Source organism: Giraffa tippelskirchi, chromosome 7, assembly GCF_054371585.1.
Source record: "Giraffa tippelskirchi isolate mGirTip1 chromosome 7, T2T-mGirTip1v1.2.pri, whole genome shotgun sequence".
Lineage (NCBI taxonomy): Eukaryota > Metazoa > Chordata > Mammalia > Artiodactyla > Giraffidae > Giraffa > Giraffa tippelskirchi.
In genome coordinates, this window is record NC_137281.1 from 26324332 (window position 1) to 26342960 (window position 18629).

General features: G+C 52.5%; 2 protein-coding genes across 26 annotated transcripts in view; one reads left to right on the forward strand and one right to left on the reverse strand.

Annotated features, from left to right (window-relative positions):
- The window catches only part of DUS2 (dihydrouridine synthase 2), a 72719-nt gene that overhangs the window by 41450 nt on the left and 12640 nt on the right, over positions 1–18629 (reverse strand). The window contains exons 3-12 of one of the 8 annotated variants that reach the window (XM_081512879.1): positions 16271–16382; positions 14998–15061; positions 10074–10354; positions 8748–9212; positions 8462–8556; positions 5124–5261; positions 4415–4461; positions 4006–4055; positions 3482–3525; positions 2524–2785 (exon numbers count right to left, since the gene is read on the reverse strand). The gene's annotated coding sequence lies outside the window, so the exon portion shown is untranslated. The other 7 variants (XM_081512885.1, XM_081512882.1, XM_081512887.1 and 4 more) reach the window with 7 other exon arrangements.
- Positions 4936–16813, forward strand: LOC145514610 (dipeptidase 2-like). Of its 18 annotated transcripts, XM_081512795.1 has the most exons (21): positions 5612–5642; positions 5907–6206; positions 6497–6623; positions 6937–7066; positions 7154–7295; positions 7588–7657; positions 7778–7954; positions 8563–8647; positions 9298–9373; positions 10040–10175; positions 12708–12931; positions 13220–13346; positions 13828–13957; positions 14046–14187; positions 14435–14501; positions 14614–14790; positions 15080–15164; positions 15694–15769; positions 15873–16085; positions 16237–16372; positions 16464–16813. In XM_081512795.1, exons 2-21 carry the CDS (start codon positions 6004–6006, stop codon positions 16701–16703), a joined length of 2763 nt encoding a protein of 920 aa, XP_081368921.1. In that variant the 5' UTR covers positions 5612–5642; positions 5907–6003; the 3' UTR covers positions 16704–16813. The 18 variants fall into 18 exon arrangements, with proteins under 18 accessions (XP_081368925.1, XP_081368924.1, XP_081368927.1 ...); XM_081512796.1 differs by lacking the exon at positions 15873–16085 and having other exon boundaries at positions 5570–5642; positions 5993–6206; XM_081512797.1 differs by lacking the exon at positions 15873–16085 and having other exon boundaries at positions 5610–5642.

Below are 18629 nucleotides of genomic sequence, written 5' to 3' on the forward strand. Positions count from 1 at the left end.
GATGGACACTTAGGTGGCTCCCATATTTGGTTTTTGTAAATAATGCTGCAGTGAGCATGGGGGTGCATATATCTTGAGTTAGTGTTTTTGTTACCTTTGGATAAATGCCCAGAGGTGGAAGTGCTATAGTCTTATTTTTTTTTGAGGAACCTTCAAAATATTTTCCATAGTGATTGTACCAATTTAATTCCCACCAACAGTGTGCAAGGGTTCCCTTCTCTTCAGGTCCTCTCCAACACTTGTATTCTTTTTTTGATAACAGCCATCCTAACAGGTGTGAGGTGACAAGTCATTGTGGTTTTGATTTGCATTTCCCCGATGGTTAGTGACGCTCAGCACATTTTCATATACCTCTTAGCCATCTGTATGTCTTCTTCAGGAAAATGTCTATTCAGATCCTTTGCCAGGATCTGACTTTTAAAAAGAGCCCCTCAGGAAGTTCCCCTGGAGAAAAACTGGCAACCCATTCCAGTTTTCTTGCCTGGAGAATCTCATGGACAGAAGAGTCTAGTGGGCTAGAGTCCATGGGGTCACAAAGAGTCAGACATGACTAAGCGACTAACACACCTGTCTTTTAGAGATGCAATCTTAAATATGGATGAAATAAATGTCTGATTTGCTTTAAAATATTCTGCAAAAGTGGATGGGTAAGGTATAAATGAAATAAGACAGGGCATTAGTCGATAACTGTTGAAGCTAAGCAATGGGTACAAAGGGGTTCAATATACTCTTCTTTCTACTTTTTTATATGTTTGAACATTTTCCCTAATAGGTAAAAAGAAATAAAAACTTCTCAGATGGAGCCTATGTTCAGCCAGATTTGAAATCAGTGAGGATTCAGGTGGTCAGCTTCACAGTGAACTAGTTTGGGCAAGCCCTGGAAGTCAGGCAGAGGAGGGCAAGCTTCCCATATAAAAGCAGGGAGCGGAGTAGGTGGGTCTGGGGCATGGTGTGCTGTGTGCAGCATGGTGTTGTGGAGGACAGGTCTGAAAGGCCTGAGAGATGAGCAGGCTAGGCTGAACAAAGAGACAGCAAGTCTGAACTCGAGGCTAAATGAGCAAACACGTATGTTGTCGAGCAAACATTTGCTTGCTCAGGACTGGCTCCCAGCACCTGGCGCTCCCACAGCCAACTCTTCTGAGTGTTATGCCAGCACATGTGATAGACCACTAGAGACTCGTCCAGCCCTCTCACTGCACACCTCAGCAAAAGGCCAGCACCAGTAGGTAATCAGCAAAGGATATCAGGACAAAGAGACAGATGGAAGAGATTCTCCTCAAGAGAGGTAGCAGCTGGAAGTCAAGACGTCCAAAGAACTCTATCTGACTTGCCAAGAGGGCACCACTGTGATCATCTGCCTGCCCAGCAGCTGGTATCCCCACACCTGTCCTCCTTCTCAGCCAGGTTCCACCCCAGGGCCAGTGGGCTACTCTGCCTACCACTGCTGGCTTTGCCAGGTGCCTGCCTTATGAACCATGAACTCTCCTCACTGAAGACAGAGCCAACCCTGGTGAGCCTGGCAGCAGTGAACAGGAGGTATGCAAAGTCAGACATGGCAGACTTGACCAAACAGCTGGCTGTCATTCTTCAGAGCTCTGGCCCGTCAGGGCCTGGAGCACACACGGAGGACGAGCCAAAAGAGACAAAGTCTGAGTAGGTCTGGCTTGGTGCCCCAGAGAGCTCCAGACAGCAGAAGACTAAGGATATTTCTCCTTCATAGAATCTTAGTTCCATTGTCCTTACAAGCTGCCCCCAAATGGGAGGCATGGGGATAAATAAGGAGCTTGGGATTAACATATACACTCTACTGTATATAAAATACAACTAACATGGACCTATTGTATGGCACAGGGAACCATATTCAGTGTTTTGTAATAACCTCTAAGGGAAAAGAGGCTTCCCTGGCAGCTCGGTGGAAAAGAATCTGCCTGCCAATGCAGGAGATGCAGGTTCCATCCCTGAGTCAGGAAGATCCCCTGGAGAAGGATATGGCCACCCACTTCAGTATTCTTCCCTGGGAAATCCCATGGACAGAGGAGCCTGGCAGGTTACAGTCCATGGGGTCACAAAAGAGTCAGACACAACTTAGTGACTAAACATCACACCAACACATAAAGGAAAAGAATCTGAAATATATATATATACACACACATATCTGTGTGTGCATTTGTGGCTGAATCATCTTGCTGTAACCTGAAATGACACAACTTTGTAAATCAGCCATAGTGAAAAAGTGAAAGTGTTAGTCGCTCAGTCGTGTCTGACTCTTTGCGACCCCGTGGACTGTAGCCCGCCAGGCTCCTCTGTCCATGGGATTCTCCAGGCAAGAATACTGGAGTGGGTAGCCATTCCCTTCTCCAGGGGATCTTCCCAACCCAAAGATCAAACCTGGGTCTCTTGTATTGCAGGCAGATTCTTTACCATCTGAGCCACCAGGGAAGCCCAAATCAACTATAATTCAATTTTAAAACGAAAAAAAAAAAAAATCAATCAGAAAAAAAAATGAGGCTGGTAAAAACCTACCTCATGGGCTACTGTGAAGACTGAATGCACTGTGTGCTGCTAACTGGCAGCACAGCTCTGGGCACACAGGAACTCTGGCTTCTCTGATGCACTGTCACTGCTGTCACATCTCCTTGTTCTGGGAGGGAAGGGAGGGCAGCAGCCTCCTGTGCTCCTAGTCAACTCACTTCTTACTGGATGCTGGTCAAGTGCTTGCTGTGCTCGGGGGTGGTGCCAGGTGCCAGAATGTGGTGGTCATGGCCTTACTGAGTTCACCTGCCAGCTCCAACAAGGACAACCACTTCTGACTGCTGGGGCAGGGTGGGGTGGGGAGGAAGAGGGAGAGGTCCCAGCAAAACCTGAACCTGAGCAGTCTGAGAGGTTCACTCACGTCCCTGTTTTTAGAGAGGGTAAGTTGCCAAAGAGGGTTTGGATTTGGCAGAGTTCTCCATGGTATGTTCAACTCTTCCTGATGGCAAGATTTCCTCCCCTGGCCCCGCCTAAACAGCGCCACCATTTGGAGGCTGAGGGGCAGCATGGCTGGTGTGGCCAGAAAATAGAGGGCTGAGTGGTGGTGGTGGTGGTTTAGTCGCTAAGTCATGTCCGACTCTTGAGACCCCAGGGACAGTAGCCTGCCAGTCTCCTCTGTCCATGGGATTTTCCAGGCAAGAATACTGGAGTGGATTGCCATTTCCTTCTCCAGGGGATCTTAGAGGTTCGTGTTATTTGTTGAAACTGGAGAAGCAGGTGAGGGCAGACTCCCCAGGACGTGTAAGCCAAATAAAGGAATCCTAGGTTTAGAAGCAACAAGAAGCCACAGAAAAACTTTGGGCAGGAAGATGGCACTAGATTTTTCAAAGAGAGATAGGGTATGCCTGCTCTGTGGGAAGTGAACTGGAGATGGGGGGACCAGAAGGAGGTGAGAGATGAAAATAACCTGTACTGGGAAAGGAACAGTAGGCATGGAAAGGAGACATACCCGGGAGATGTTTGGAGGTTGAATCAGCAGAACTGGAAGATGCCCTGAAAGGGGAGGGGTGGACAGAGAGTAGAGGGTATCATGGATGACATTCAGGTCAGCTCTGGAGACAGGCCCTGGGCTTCTCTGCCTCCATCCTCTTTTCACTTCCACCCATTGTTGGCGGCACCTGGAAAACTTTTGTCATAACCTCTGCCCAAAAACTGTCCCTGTGTCTGGGGGACTCCTAGAGGACAAGATTTTGCTAGTGTGCTCATTTCCCCCTGGTGGGGACAGGGCATGAAGATGGCCTTGGGTGAGGTTAAGGGAATGACATGTCACCTTATTGGCTAAAATCTGCTTGCCACTTGGATGTGAGTACTCCCATGCCCCTGAGTATATAACGTATGTGTGTGTGTTTCCATGATCAGCTTTATATGGTCACCTCAAGGCCATGGCCAGCAGTGCCAGCCTGTTTAAGGACTGAAGCTGAACGTTACAGAAAATTTGTTGCCTGGCTAATCTTCTACAGTAACGGTGCCTACCTCCTCTAGGTCAAAACAGCCTGTCTAGACATCTGGTCCTTGCAGAATAGCTAAAGAAAGAGGAAAAAAAAAAGGCTAAATTCTCTGTTTTCATTCCTCTGTCAACAGCTGCTGTCTGTCTGCACTTCCTGGAGGTCTATCAAGAGTGGAATGAACTGTTTATCCCCCAAACTCATATTTTTTTTCCCTGGAAACCAGCCCAAGAATCTCTCCTCCCTCTCCCCACTGTGAGAGTGACTGTGGGGGCTGCTGACCAGCAAGGGGAGGGAAAGGAGCCAGGTCTGAGTTTGGGTGCCCAGGGCAGGGATACACCCTGCTGTTCTCTGAAGCAGAGCCCTAGGGGACACACGCTCTGCAGGCAGGCTGCCTAGAGAACCCTCCAGCTGCAGTGAGCAGGGAGCAGACTCACCTCCAACACAGCGCCACCAGTGTGCCCTTCCTTCTGGCCTGTAGGCACTGGGCAATGTCAAATGCAATATACATGAGCCTTGAAATACACGCAAGCAGGGACCCTTCCCTTCCCTGGTAGCCCAGGACCTCTAGTTCTGCTGGAAGAGTTTTACTCATTTCATTTTTAGAGAGATTTCTAGGGTCTCCAGCACTCAGACTTAGGTCCCTACCCCTGAGCTAGTCACTCTTTGCCACCCAGGAAAGGTTCCAAAGGCTGAACAGCTCCATGGGGCCCCACGGATCAGAGTAGAAACTTGAGAGGCTGGAGATGAAGGAGTTTGGGCACAGTTTCGAAATAATCTCAGTGGCTGAACTTCTGGATGAGAAGGCACATCCCCAGTGTATGTGTGTGGTGGCAGTGGGAGGGGGGCTGTTCCTAGAGGAGTCAGCTAGGGTGAGGGCCTGAAACTAGAAATGAGGAAGGGGGTGGGGCCTCGGAGCAAGCACAGGAACTTAGACCTTGTGGTTTCCGGGAGAGCTAGAGCCACAAGGGCCACGAGATACAGATACAGCGAGTGTAGCAGCAGAACCCAGATGCCAAGCCTTCCACATTGAGGTAGAAGGGATCCTGGCTAGCAGGTCAGCCCGCAACTCTGGGAGGAAGCTTCCTGGGGTGGGGAGTCTCCTGCCATATAAGTGACTTCAATTCCTTCCACTCAATAACTTACCGACTGGGTTCTTGCTCTGTTGAGTAAAAGGGTCCTTGACTCTTCCCAGATGGTTGTTCAGTTCACCTCCCCAAAGTTCCTCAAGTGAGGCCCTGGAGAAGTGCAGCAACTCCTGAAGGCGCTCTTTCCAGAGGGTGACTGGGGGAAATGGGGGAGGAGTGCCCCTGACAGTTCCCAGTGGCTGGCTGAAGTCCCCTGAGAACGGTCACGCACACTGGGGAGTCAAGTAGGGGGAGACAGAACGTCGGGGGCAGAGGGGCCCTTCCTGAATCTAGAATCCACAAAGTTAACCCTCCATTTCTAAAAAATATCTCCTCCCTCACACCCACCCCACGTGGCCCAGCATCTGGAAACTGGGAGCCCAGATCAATGGGGACACAGAGACACTGGCACGCGGCCCTGGGGTGGGTGGGGCAGGCTGCAGACAGATGGGGACAAGCTGTACTCCTGGGAGGGGCTGCCTGGGGCTGAAGGCCACTCTCTGACAGAAGCGCCCTGGACTCTCTCTTGGACAGCAAGGTTAGAGGCAGGGGGAGAGCAATTTAGGGTGGCTCCCTCGGAATAGAGGGGTCGGGAGAGGGGTGGGGGTGGAGGGAACCTGAGATGGGAGGGGAATGGGCTCAAGGTGGAGGCCAGCTTAGCCCATAAGAACTGCCTCTTAGCAGAGGGCAGGAGGGTAGTTCAGGCCCCCATGGCACCCGGGCTTTACGGATCACAGCTCTCTGCACAGGGGTTGCAGGGTCCTGTGACTCTGTGTCCCCTCCCTCCATGCCCCTCTCCCAGAGGCCGTGCCACTGGGTGATCTGTGTCAACTGGCAGAACCCCAGCACCCCCACCGTTCTCAGACCTGCCTCTCCCCACCTGTCCAGCCCTCTGCAGCATGCCGAGTGGGGACCTCGAGCATCCCCACGTGCTCACTCAGCGGCCTCTGCTGCTCCTGCTGTGGCTGCTGTTGCAGCTGGTAACCCACGCCCAGACAGCACCAGATGCCCCTATCGCCCTGACCAGACTGGACACCTCCAGCACACCGAGTCTGGGGGAGCGTGCACGGGCCCTGATGCGGGACTTCCCACTTGTGGATGGGTGTGTGGGTGCAGTGTGGGGGCTGGTGGGGGCCTAGCCTGGCCCTGGGCAGGGAGGAAGTCCAGAGCATACAGAGCTAGTGGGGCGGCTCCCTCACACCACCCCTGGGTGTCCTCTTCATCATCCATGGGTGCCCTTCTCCTCTTCTGTCATTCCCTCTCTGGTGGGAACCCCCTCAGCCCAGGCCTCAGCTGGTCCTAGTATAGTCTATGTGACAGTGTGAGGTGGGGGAATCCCCTGGCTGGCCTAAGACCGAAGGAGCCCACCCATTTGCCTTGACCTCCCTCCAGCCATAACGACATGCCCCTGGTCCTGAGGCAGTTTAAACGCAAGGGTCTACAGGATGTTAATCTGCGCAATTTCAGCCATGGCCAGACCAGCTTGGACAGGCTTAAAGACGGTCTCGTGGGTGCCCAGGTACCAAGGGGACACACAAGGTGCTACCATGGCTCCGCGGGAATGTGGGGGAGTTTGGGGGCCTCAGAGACCGTGGGTTAGTCACATCGAAACTCAGTTACCATAGCAACCTAGAAAGTGCCATGACATGGATGCTGGGGGCTAACAGGGGTCACAGTGAGCCAACATGATGGGCATCCAAGTACCACAGGACAAGCCATGCATCATATGTGACACTGGGCACAGGGAGTGCTGCACCAGCTGTGGAGGCGGTGAGAGGCCTAAGGAGTTCTAAAGGAACCCCTGCCCAAACCATCCCCTGGCCTTCCCTCAGTTCTGGTCAGCCTACGTCCCATGCCAGACCCAGGAACGGGATGCTGTGCGCCTCACCCTAGAGCAGATTGATCTCATCCACCGCATGTGTGCCTCCTATTCTGAGCTGGAGCTTGTGACCTCAGTTAAAGGTAGTTGGACGGGCGGTGGTGGGTGTCGGGGGTTTCATTAAGCCACCCATGTCTCTGACAATGACCATCTGCCCCACCTGCCCCCAGCTCTGAATGGTACCCAGAAGCTGGCTTGCCTCATTGGTGTGGAGGGTGGCCACTCACTGGACAGCAGCCTCTCCATCCTGCGTACCTTCTATGTGCTGGGTGTGCGCTACCTGACGCTCACGCACACCTGCAACACGCCCTGGTGAGCTTGGTGCAGATGGTATGGGCCCAGTGAGACAGGGATCTGCCCAAGATCATGCTGGGGCCCACACCAAGCTTCACCCCTGGGACTTGGCCCTGAACCTGGAGTGGGGAGGTCTACAAAGCAAGACTGGATCCCCAGAAGAGCCCTCCTACTGCCACGCACAGCCCTGCTTGGGTCCCTCCTCTTACTCCAGGGAGTTGCAGGTGTAGAGGGCTCGATGGAACCTCTGTCTAGCCTCTTGTAGCTGAGTCATGACTACCAGTCAAACTGCCTCCTGGTCACCCTGCAGGGCAGAGAGCTCAGCTAAGGGCATTCATCCCTTCTACAGCGATGTCATCGGGCTGACCAATTTCGGTGAGGTGAGGACCCTGGCTCCGTATCCTGCCCCATGTGAATGCACAGCCCCACCTGCTCCCTCCAGATAAATGCACCAAAGACAAATGCAGCCCTGACACCCTCTCCCCAACCCGTCCCTGCAGAAGGTGGTGGCAGAAATGAACCGTCTGGGCATGATGGTGGACTTGTCCCACGTCTCAGACGCCGCAGCACGGCGAGCCCTAGAAGTGTCACAGGCACCTGTGATCTTCTCCCACTCGGCTGCCCGGGCTGTGTGTGAGAGCACCCGGAATGTTCCTGATGACATCCTACAGCTTTTGGTGAGAGACTGCTCTTGCCTGCAAACCTAAAGCAAGATGTTCAAACCAGGAGGCCCTGAACCTGAGCCTCTGCTTCCTCAATTTTCTCAACCCCCAGGTTAAAGATCTTCTGCCCCCAAAACACATGAACCACAGCCCCTGAACTCTTGAACTCTAGGTGGGGGTTCTAGGTGGTAAACATTCCTCAAGAACCTCCCTGGTGGTCCAGTGGCTAAGACTCCATGCTCCCAATGCGGAGGGGTCCGGGTTCGATCTCTGGTCGGTAGATCCCACCCGCCGCAACTGATAGTTCACATGTTACAACTAAAGACCCTGCCTGCCACAACAGAAGATCCCGCATGTCACAAGGAAGATGGAGGATCCCATGTGCCACAACTAAGACAAGGCACAGCTAAAAGAATAAATAAAAATACTCCTCCAAACCCATAAACTAAGCGCCAAGACACCACCCAGACCAGAGCTGAGGCTCCCCCATTCACACAAACCCAGAGAGGAGACATCTCTGACCTCAAAGCCAGGGCTGAATACCTTCCTCAGAGGTCCGAGAGAGTGAACAGGTGGTGGTTGTGCCAGGGGCCAAGTCAAATGTCCATTGTCCAACCCTGCAGAAGAAGAACGGTGGCATTGTGATGGTGTCCTTGTCCGTGGGGGTGCTGCAGTGCAACCCGCTAGCTGACGTGTCTACTGTGGCAGGTAAGCCTCACCCTGGGCTCTCTGAACAGTCCTGATTTGGACCTGAAGCAGGGCTCAAATTTGAGGAGGACCTCGGAAGGTCCCCAAGGGTTTGACCCACCTGTTGGCAATAGGCATTGCTCCCCCAAGACCAATAATGAACAGTACACAGTTCTTGCTGGCATGTGGAACTGCAGCCACAGAATCGAAACTGGGATGCTGATGGGTATCCGGGAGTCAGTCAGACACAGAGTCCGGTTGCTGCCCATCTGCACCTCTGCAGGGGCTCCAAAGCACATTGCCCGTGCTTCTGGTCAAAGGACTGGGCAGCTCCATAGGTCTCTGGGGTCTCTGTCAGTTGTTTTCTTGTTCCTCTCTCACCACCCATGGAGAGGCTCCCTCACAGGTTCTCAAGGGAACTGAGAGGCAGCATGAATCTTGGCCTTTATGGGTGTCTCTGAGGTCCACTCCAAATGTGAAGTCCAGTCTGGAGTCAGCCAGGATCACTTCAGACCAAACCTCAGGGCCCTCCACTCGGTGCTCTGGGTGCCAGGCCATGAAGCAACTGGCCCATCAGGCCAACAGGCTGCAAGAAGGGGAATCAACAGAGGCCAGTCTTCACGCCCACCCCCACCCTGGAAGTCCCACACTGCTGACTTTTCATCCTTCAGATCACTTTGATCACATCAGGGCTGTCATTGGATCCAAGTTCATCGGGATTGGAGGAGATTATGATGGGGCTGGCCGGTGAGTGCATCCATGTGGGCTTGTCTTGGGCTGGATGTGCCACAGGGGGGCTTTCATAGCCACAGTGCCCACCATACTATGGTCCTCATGGCCTTGACCACAGCCTCAGGTCTGCTGGCCCCACTGGTATCTCCCCTCTCCCAGGGTCTGTTTGCTTGGCTCTCCTGTCTATCTGCATCCCATTGGCCCTACTCTAGATCATCATATTTGGCTAACCCAACCAGACAGACCTCATCTGCCCAGCATCTGCACCCAGCCAGTGCCAGCAGACCCACGGCCTCTGAGCAGACTCTTAGCAAGGTCTGGGGTGGGCTGACCATGTTCTCTACCTGAAGTTGGGTCTGTGCATGCAAGGGGGTCAGCCTAGTTCTTCAAAAGCCTTTCTTCTTTTTATAAACAGAAGGAAAAGTTTGCATTCAGTGAAAGGCATAGATCTTAATAGATCAATTCAATGAGTTTTGATGAATATTCAAGGAGCTTTAGGGCCCTTCTTCTGAAGGATGAAGAGCAGGCTTGAATCATTTACTCTCTCCAAGTCTCCATTTCCCATATTTGAACAGGGCTGGGGTTCAGTGGACCCTGCACACATAGGACACTGGTTCTGACTCAGGACCAGAGGGCAGGTCTGAGGCCCAACAGCTGGCTGGCTGGCTGGTGGCCACACAGGTTCCCACAGGGTCTGGAGGACGTGTCCACATACCCAGTACTCATAGAAGAGTTGCTGAGGCGTGGCTGGAGTGAGGAAGAGCTCTGGGGTGTCCTTCGAGGAAATCTGCTGCGGGTCTTCAGTCAGGTGGAACAGGTATGCTGGGCTGGGCTGAATAGGAGCTCTGAGCAGGTATATGGGGGGTGTTGCTGTGGGAGTCGCTACCCACTGCCTGCCACCTCCAGGTTCGGGAGGAAAACAAGGGACAGAGTCCCTTGGAGGATGAGTTCCCAGATGAGCAGCTGGGAAGCTCCTGCCGCTCCGTCCTCTCGCATCTGCAGCAGAGAGAGAATCTGGCTCAAGACCAGAAACTAACCAGAACTCCAAGGCATGGGAATCCTTTTTTGTCACCTATGGGGTCATTCTCAAAATCTTCCCCCAACACAGCCCCAGGCCTCACAGTTATTGCTGCCTTCCTGGTCCTCATTCTTTGGCTCTGGTGATCCATTAATCCTGCCAGATGTCACTTTGGCAGACGCAGACATCCACAAAGTTTCCTCTCATGCAAGCACAAACATTTCCCAAAAATAAATGTTTCAGAAATGAAATCAGCATGAGCTGTCCTTCTCTGTAGTGGGGCCTGTGGGACAGACCCCAACACTGGAGTTTGGTGGGGGACCCTGCAGTTCAGACACAAGGTACTCAAGGCAGACCTGTTGGCAGTGGCTTGAGGAATCCCAGGGGATTTGGCTCAGCACCAGGAGAAGACAGTGGGAGGCTCTAGCTGCAGGAAGGCGGACTTGACTCATTTCCTCCGAGTAGCTCACCTCAATCCTGACCCATTGTCGACTACCTGGAGATCTTTTAGGGAATTCTGGCTCAGATTCCCAAGAATAGAACCTGCCTGGATCTCAAATGATCTTTGTTCCTATTTGGACACAGCCAGAATGTCAGGCTACTTAATGAGCCACAGACCTCTAATGGCTGGACAGCTCTGGAGGTGGGCCCACCCCTCCCCCTGCTCCTCAGGGACTTTCTAAGACATTCAGTCTACTTAGCCACTACATCTTCCCCTAGTCCATAAATGATAATGCGCTTGGGACTTCCCTGGTGGTCCAATGGCTAAGACTCCGAATTCCCAATGTGGGGGGCCCGGGTTCAATCCCTGGTCAGGCAACTAGATCCCACATGCAGCAACTAAGAGTTCACATGCCTCAACTAGAAGGTCCTGCATGCGCAACTCGGACCCTGTGCAGCCAGATAAGCTAAAGAAAAAAATACAAAAAAAGATGAGACACAAATGGACCAGGGAGTAGGTAGCCCCCTTCCTAAAACAGTTAGGACTACCCTATAGCTCAAACGGTAAAGAATCTGCCTTTGATGCAGGAGACCAGGGTTCAATCCCTGGGTTGGCAAGTTCCTCTGGAGAAGGAAATGCAATCCACTCCAGTATTCTTGCCTGGAGAATTCCAAGGACAGAGAAGCCTGGCAGGCCCCAGTCCGTGGTCACATGTGCTCAAAGGTCCCAGTCCGTGGGGTCACAATTGAGCGACTAACACACATAAGACACAGGTAACCCTCTTCCCAAGATGGCTATTATTAACTAAAGTTTAGTATGTATATTCTTCTAGAGTCTTTTTTTTTGTGTGTGTATGTCAACACAGGTACAGAAGTAAATTTGGGGCAGGATTTTTGTTTTGTTTTCTGGGCGGAGGCGCACTCTACAACACCAACCCATGCCTCCCACATTGGGAGCCCACAGTCTTAACCACTGGACCACCAAGGAAGTCCCCAGAAGTAAATTTTAATACGAGATGTGGTAAAGAATCCGCCTGCCAATGCAGGAGATGCAAGAGGTGTGGGTTTGATCCCTGGGGAAGATCCCCTGGAGAAGGAAATGGCAACCCACTCTAGTATTCTTGCCTGGGAAATCCCAGGCACAGAGGGGCCTGGCAGGCTACAGTCCATGGGGTGGCAGAAAAGTCAGACACAACTTAGTGAATGACCAGGTGCTAAAACAAAATGGTCTCCCATAAATATTATACTTAAATTTCATTTTTGTTAAAAATATATAGGGGATCTTTTTCTTCTGCCAGTCGAAGCATACAGATCTTTTAAATTTTAATTCTTCCCAGAATTTCATGGAATGTTTAACCAGTTCGAGTGCAGGCATATCCCTGCAGCTAAAACCCTACCTGGGCTTGCGACCTGTCTGCCTAGGGGTGAAATTGGGAAGATTCCTGGGGCCCTCCTAGTCCCCACCCCTCACCCCATCCCCGGCCTTCTCCCGGAATCAGTACGTCTCTGGCGCTTGGGAGGGGTGGGTGCAGGGCAGCAAGAAGGAACAGAGGTAACCCGCGGGGCGCCGCCTGAGGGCGCTCGGGGCAGAGGCTGGCCTGGCCCAATGGGGCGCCACTCTAGATGGGAGGGAAGGGCCTACCGCCCCCTGGCGGCCACGCTGGGAGGCGGCACTGCGGATCCCCGAGCTAATCTGCCTAGCGTCCTGACTCCAGCCGCTTCTCACGAGGCCGTGCTGCTGGGTCACCAGCATCGACGGTCGGGACCCCATTGTCGCCATCTGCCCCTCGCCCGCTCCTCTTAGCTCTCGAGACCCGCCTCTGCCCGCCTGCTCTGCCCTGTGCAGCAATGCTGCCCCTAGGCCTCGAGCGTCCCCACGTGCTCACCCAGGGGCCTCTGCTGCGTCTGCTGCTCCTGCTCTGGCTGCTGCTGCAGCGGGTAACCAGCGCCCAGACCACGCCGGGCGGTCCCAGCGCCCAGACCACATGGGGAACCCCTAGCGCCCTGACCAGGCCGGCCACCTCCAGCACCCCAGTAGCACCAGGAACCCCCAGAGGCCCGAGTCTCCAGGAGCGCGCGCGAGCCCTGATGCGGGACTTCCGGCTGGTGGATGGGTGCGTAGGTGGAGGTGTGCGGGCTGGTGAGGGCTGAACCCGCTCCTGGGCAGGAGAGGAGGTCCAGGGCGTGAAGGGTTAGAGAGAAGGCTCCCTGACACACCCCTCTCCACCACCCCCATAGGGCGCCTTCCTCCCCATTACGCTATTGCTGGTAGAACCCTCTACCTAACAGCTGCTCTTCAGGACTATCATCTGTGTGAGGTGGGGACATGGGGTGGGACAGGGTAGGCCCATGGCCTGGAGGCCATGTCCCCTACTCTTCTTACTTTGTCCTGACAACGCCAGCCACAACCACCTGCCGCTGCTCCTGAAACGGCATTTCCAGAACAAGCTACAAGGTGTGAACCTGCGCAATTTCAGACTCGGCCAGACCAACCTAGACAAACTCAGGGATGGCTTCGTGGGTGCACAGGTACCAGAGGGACACACATAATGGCCTCTGGGGAACCTGGGGGCCACAGAAACCTGGTAGACAGGCCTCTGATGGACATAGGACACACTGTGTGCCATCATGTGGCTGCTGGGGAGTGAGTGTAGGGGTGTTGGATGTCAAGACAGGCCAGCTGCACGGGTGCCCGGGTTTTGTGGAGACACAGAAAGTGAACGGAAAATCCTTGGTGAGGATGGGGGCTCTGAAACCACAAAGGATATGGTGGATTGCCCTTGGGGCATTCACATAGCCCATGGACAAACAGCAAGCAATGAGGTGTCATGATTTCAATTGGGCTGCTGGCAGCAAGCTGAATAGTCATCAGGGTACCATAGGGTCATGCGATGCTACACTCGGGCCACTGACCCACATGAGTACCTTGAGGGGTGAGGAGGAGTAAGTAGCAGGCCTACAGTGTTGAGACCAGGCTAATCTCATTCTGGACCCCTGGGCCAACCCCCAGTTCTGGTCAGCCTACGCCCCATGCCAGACTCAGGACCAGGATGCTGTGCGCCTCACGCTGGAGCAGATTGACCTCATCCGCCGCATGTGTGACTCCTACAATGAACTGGAGCTCGTGACTTCAGCCGAAGGTGGGCTGGGGGAAGGGAGGGGAGTCAGGGGCTACTCTGGTGGTTCTGGCCCTGGCCTCTGACCACTTGATCCTCTATCTTCTTCTAGGACTGAACAGCACTCAAAAGCTGGCCTGCCTTATTGGCGTGGAGGGTGGTCACTCACTTGACAGCAGCCTCTCTGTGCTGCGCAGTTTCTATCTGCTGGGAGTTCGCTACCTGACACTCACCTTCACCTGCAACACACCCTGGTGAGCAGACTGCCTGGCCTGGGGTGGAATGGTAGATGCTTGGTGGGGAAACTGCTAGAGAGGTGAGGACAGAGGGGTCCACAGAAGGAGGCTGGACTCTCAGCAGATCCCTCATATTCCCAGAAAGCAGTTGGTCCGGATCCTCACCCTGTTCTGAGGTGGGACGGGTGGACAGAGAGCCTGGATGGCCAGGCTCTGTTAGCCAAGGTGTGGCCTGCTAGATTTCCCTCCTCTGGCTGCCTTTCAGGGCAGAGAGTTCCACCAAGTTTCAGCTCTTCTACACCAACATCAGTGGGTTGACAAGCTTTGGTGAGGTAAGGATTCCTTTTCAATACCCTACCCCAGCCACCCACTACAGGTATGCACACACGTACATCCCTCCTGACAACCCCCCTCCAAAAAAAAATCCTCCACTTGTCCCTGCAGAAGGTGATAGAGGAAATGAATCGCCTGGGCATGATGGTGGACTTGTCCTATGGGTCGCATGCCCTGGCACAGCAAGCCCTGAAAGTGTCAAAGGCTCCTGTGATCTTCTCCCACTCGGCTGCCAAAGCTGTGTGCGACAACATGCTAAACGTTCCTGATGACATCCTGCAACTTCTGGTGAGCGGCCACCCCAGCCCTCAAACCCAGGACTTCATCCAAAGATCCTTGACCCTGAGCAAAGCTACCAGTCCGGTCTTCACTCACCCTTGGACCTGAGGCTGGCTAACCCTCCCCCATCTCTGAAACTCAAGGCCAAATCAGTTCTCACCCAGGTGCCAAGAGAGGTAAAGCCTCACCCAAGCCCTCACAGCACTGAGCACTTACCCTATCAGGGCCCCCAGGGCATAGGTGGCAGGCCATCCGGTCAGAAGGGGCAAGCTGAGTATTCCTTTGTTCATCCATGTAGAAGAAGAATGGTGGCATTGTGATGGTGTCGCTGTCCATGGGGGTGCTGCAGTGTAACCTGTTTGCTAATGTGTCCACCGTGGCAGGTGAGCCCCACTTCAACTCTTTGTGCAGTTGTAGCTTGGCCCATGGCTGCTCGGGCCGTCAGGAGAGCTCTAGCCTTCTAGCACACCCTGGGCCCTGGGCAGGCCTCCCAATAGTCTAGGGGAGCAGACATAGCTCTTCACTGCCCCGAACCCAGATCTGGGGCTCCAACCAGTGCAACGGGTTTGGGGGGAGGCAACTGCCTCTGCTTCTGAGTCTCTCTTTTGCTCCCATATCCCTAGACAGGACAGGCAGAGCCCTGTGACCAGGCTCTCAAGGAACCAGAGGCATGGTGGCTCCTAAGCAGGAAAAGGTCCTAAGGGGTTCAGGCCCTGAGGTTCACTCTGGGTCCAGTGTCTAGCTTGAGGCCACTCCAGAACTCATAGCAGGCTAGGAGCCCCTTGGAGTCAGCTGTCCTGTCTTGAATTGCCTTGGGCAGGGGAACTGGCCACGCTGAGCTTCCTCAGATCAGGGCTGGTCCCAGGATCTAACTCCAGCCTCATGCTACCCACCACCACCCTCATCCCCTAGATCACTTTGACCACATCAGGGCAGTCATGGGATCTGAGTTCATCGGGATTAGTGGAAATTATGATGGATCTGGCCGGTGAGTGTTTCCCTGGGGTTTGTCTTGGGTGGGGGTACAGTGGGGAGTCCCTTAGTGTCAGTTCCCCATCCATGGTCCTTCCATCCTTCATCCTCCATTACAGACTCTGGTCTTTCAGCCCACCTGGCATCTTTCCCCTCCCAGGATCTGTTTCCTGGACTCTCCTTATCCCTCCTGTGGTCCAGTGGACCCATTCCCACTCCAGGCCATCAGAGTTGTTAAGAACCCCATCCTCTCCCAAGACAGCCCACCTGTCCAGCACATGCTCCACTGCTAGCCCGGCAGATGTGCTGTGGGCTGAGCATCTGCTCAGCAGGTAAGTGCTGCTGAAGCCCAGTCTTCCAGGAGCTTCCAAAGTTGCATTCACAGCCTTTAACTTCCCATATGTGGTTGGGCTGGTGCGACAGTGGGCCCTCAGCCAGGATCGGGGCTGAGGAGCCACAGTTAGCCAGCTGGTGGCCACGCAGGTTCCCCGAGGGGCTGGAGGATGTGTCCACATACCCAGTACTCATAGAGGAGTTGCTGAGGCGAGGCTGGAGGGAGGAAGAGCTTCAGGGCGTCCTTCGTGGAAACCTGCTGCGGGTCTTCAGACAAGTGGAACAGGTATGCTGGGCTGGACAAAAAGAGGGTTCAGTGGTTTAAGCAGATGAGGGGGGCACTGTGGAAGCCACAGACTGCTGACTTTCATCTTCAGGTGAGAGAGGAAAACAAAGGTCAGAGTCCTTTGGAGGATGAATTTCCAAACAGGCAAGCGGGCAGGTCGTGCCATTCCCACCTCCTGACTCAGCCTCAGAGTAAGCCTCGGGCCACACACCGGGTGAGAAACAAGTGGCTAACCAACGAAGCCCTCCAGAGGCCCCCAAAAGCCTCCCCACAACTCGTTCTAGGCCTTGTGGCTGCTGCCACCTTCTCAGTCCTCATCCTATGGCTCTAGTGACCTGGCCAGTCCCCCAGAGATCACTGTGGCAAAGTGTCACAAAGTTTCCCTTCTAGTCATCCAGGCACAAACATATATATGCTGAGAATAAACATTTTGAGTACAGAGCCAGGTGTGACTGTCCTTTCTTCACGGGGAAAGGGATTGGGTCTGATGGGCTCTTGGTTGGTGAGGGGTCTTAGGTTCTACCCCCAGCTGCTCAATATGTTTGGTTCCCATTGGCTTCCAGCTTTGTCTCTCTCTCTGGAAAGGCAGAAGAACCTTACCTTATTCTTATGCTAAAAGCCTGAGCCCGCAGAAGAGCGCTAAAGAATCAAGTTCAGAGTTGATCCCATCATGGAGTGTAACAGAGGGTACATTCCCAATCTCTCTCTGAAAAGTTTTTTAAAAAAATTTTTTAAGAGGATGATACCTTTTATAGAATAAACTAATGTGTTTGGAAATATCAAGAGAGAAAGTGTGTGAAGATTTTTCAGATAAGGTACTCTGATTTTTGTTAAACTGATTTTTTTTTTTAATGGGCAGGGGTGGGAATCAAGTTGTTAAGAGAAAGAAAAGAAACTGTTCAGCTTCTACATCTGCTCAGCTTCCTACAGACCCTCCATCTTTTGGCCACTTTCCTCTCCCAGTCCACAGGGTGGGCCAGAGCCAGATCTAAGTTCCTTCCATGGGAACTTTAAATTAGCAGAGAGACTACAGTGCCAGCTATGTTATAAATTGTGTCCACACACCTGTGGGTCTCTCTTTGAATTCTGTTCCATTTATTAAAACAAGTTGATATCTAGGAGAGTGAGTCTTCCACTTAAAGAGTATCATCTCAGGAACTTCCCTGGTGGTCCAGTGGGTAAAACTCTGGACTCCCAGTGCAGGGAACCCGGGTTCAATCACTAGGGAACTAGATCCCACATGCTGCAAGTAAGAGTTTGCATGCCGCAACTAAATATCCTGCCTGCTGCAATGAAGATCAAAAATCCTTTGTGCCGCAACTAAGACCCGGCACAGCCGAATAAATAAATAAATATTAAAAAAAGAGTGAAAAAGCAAGTCACAGAGTGGGGGAAGTTTTCAACATGTATAACTGACAAAAGGTATATATCCAGAGACAGACACGCCAGTATAAAAATGGGTAAGACATTTGCAAAGCAACTTTACAAAAAAGCATATCCAAGTGGCCAATAAGAAAATGAAAAGAAAAAAATAAAAAAAATTAAAAAAAAAAAAGAAAATGAAAAGACTGTCAATCTTACTAGTCACTAGGGAAATGCAAAATAAAACTCACAGAAAAAGATAACTAAAATTAAACAGATGAACAATAGGGTGTTAAGGATGTGGAGCATAAGGTTCTCTGATACCCAGCTGGTGGCAGTGTAAACTGATAAAAAAAAAAAAAAACCTGCTTTGAAAAACTGTTCCACATTATTTACTAAAGTTAAAGACACATATCAGTTCAGTTCAGTCGCTTAGTCATGTCTGACTCTTTGCGACCCCGTGGTCTGCAGCACGCCAGTCTTCCCTGTCTGTCACCAACTCCCGGAGCTTACTCAAACTCATGTCCATCGAGTCAGTGATGCCATCCAAACATCTCATTCTCTGTCATCCCTTTCTCCCGCTTTCAATCTTTCCCAGCATCAGGGTCTTCTCCAATGAGTCAGCTCTTCGCATCAGGTGCCCAAAGTATTGGAGTTTCAGCTTCAGCATCAGTCCTTCCAATGAATATTCAGAATCATATACCCAAGGATTTAACCATTTTTCTCCCCTAAAGACTCAACAGAAAGGCCAGCACACATGTGCACAGAAAGACATGAACAAATATATTTAGAGAAGCACTAATTTTAGTAATTTCAAACTGAAAATAACCCAACAATAGAGAAATCAACTGTGTGGTATTAACTCCATGGAAGAGAACACAGTAATGAAAAAGAA

Excerpts from the sequence above, each read along its gene's own strand:
- LOC145514610 (XM_081512795.1), top strand. The coding sequence starts at position 6,004 with ATGCCGAGTGGGGACCTCGAGCATCCCCACGTGCTCACTCAGCGGCCT. Across the intron at positions 6,624-6,936 it reads ACGGTCTCGTGGGTGCCCAG|TTCTGGTCAGCCTACGTCCC; the intron begins GTACCAAGGGGA and ends GCCTTCCCTCAG. Across the intron at positions 7,067-7,153 it reads GCTTGTGACCTCAGTTAAAG|CTCTGAATGGTACCCAGAAG; the intron begins GTAGTTGGACGG and ends ACCTGCCCCCAG.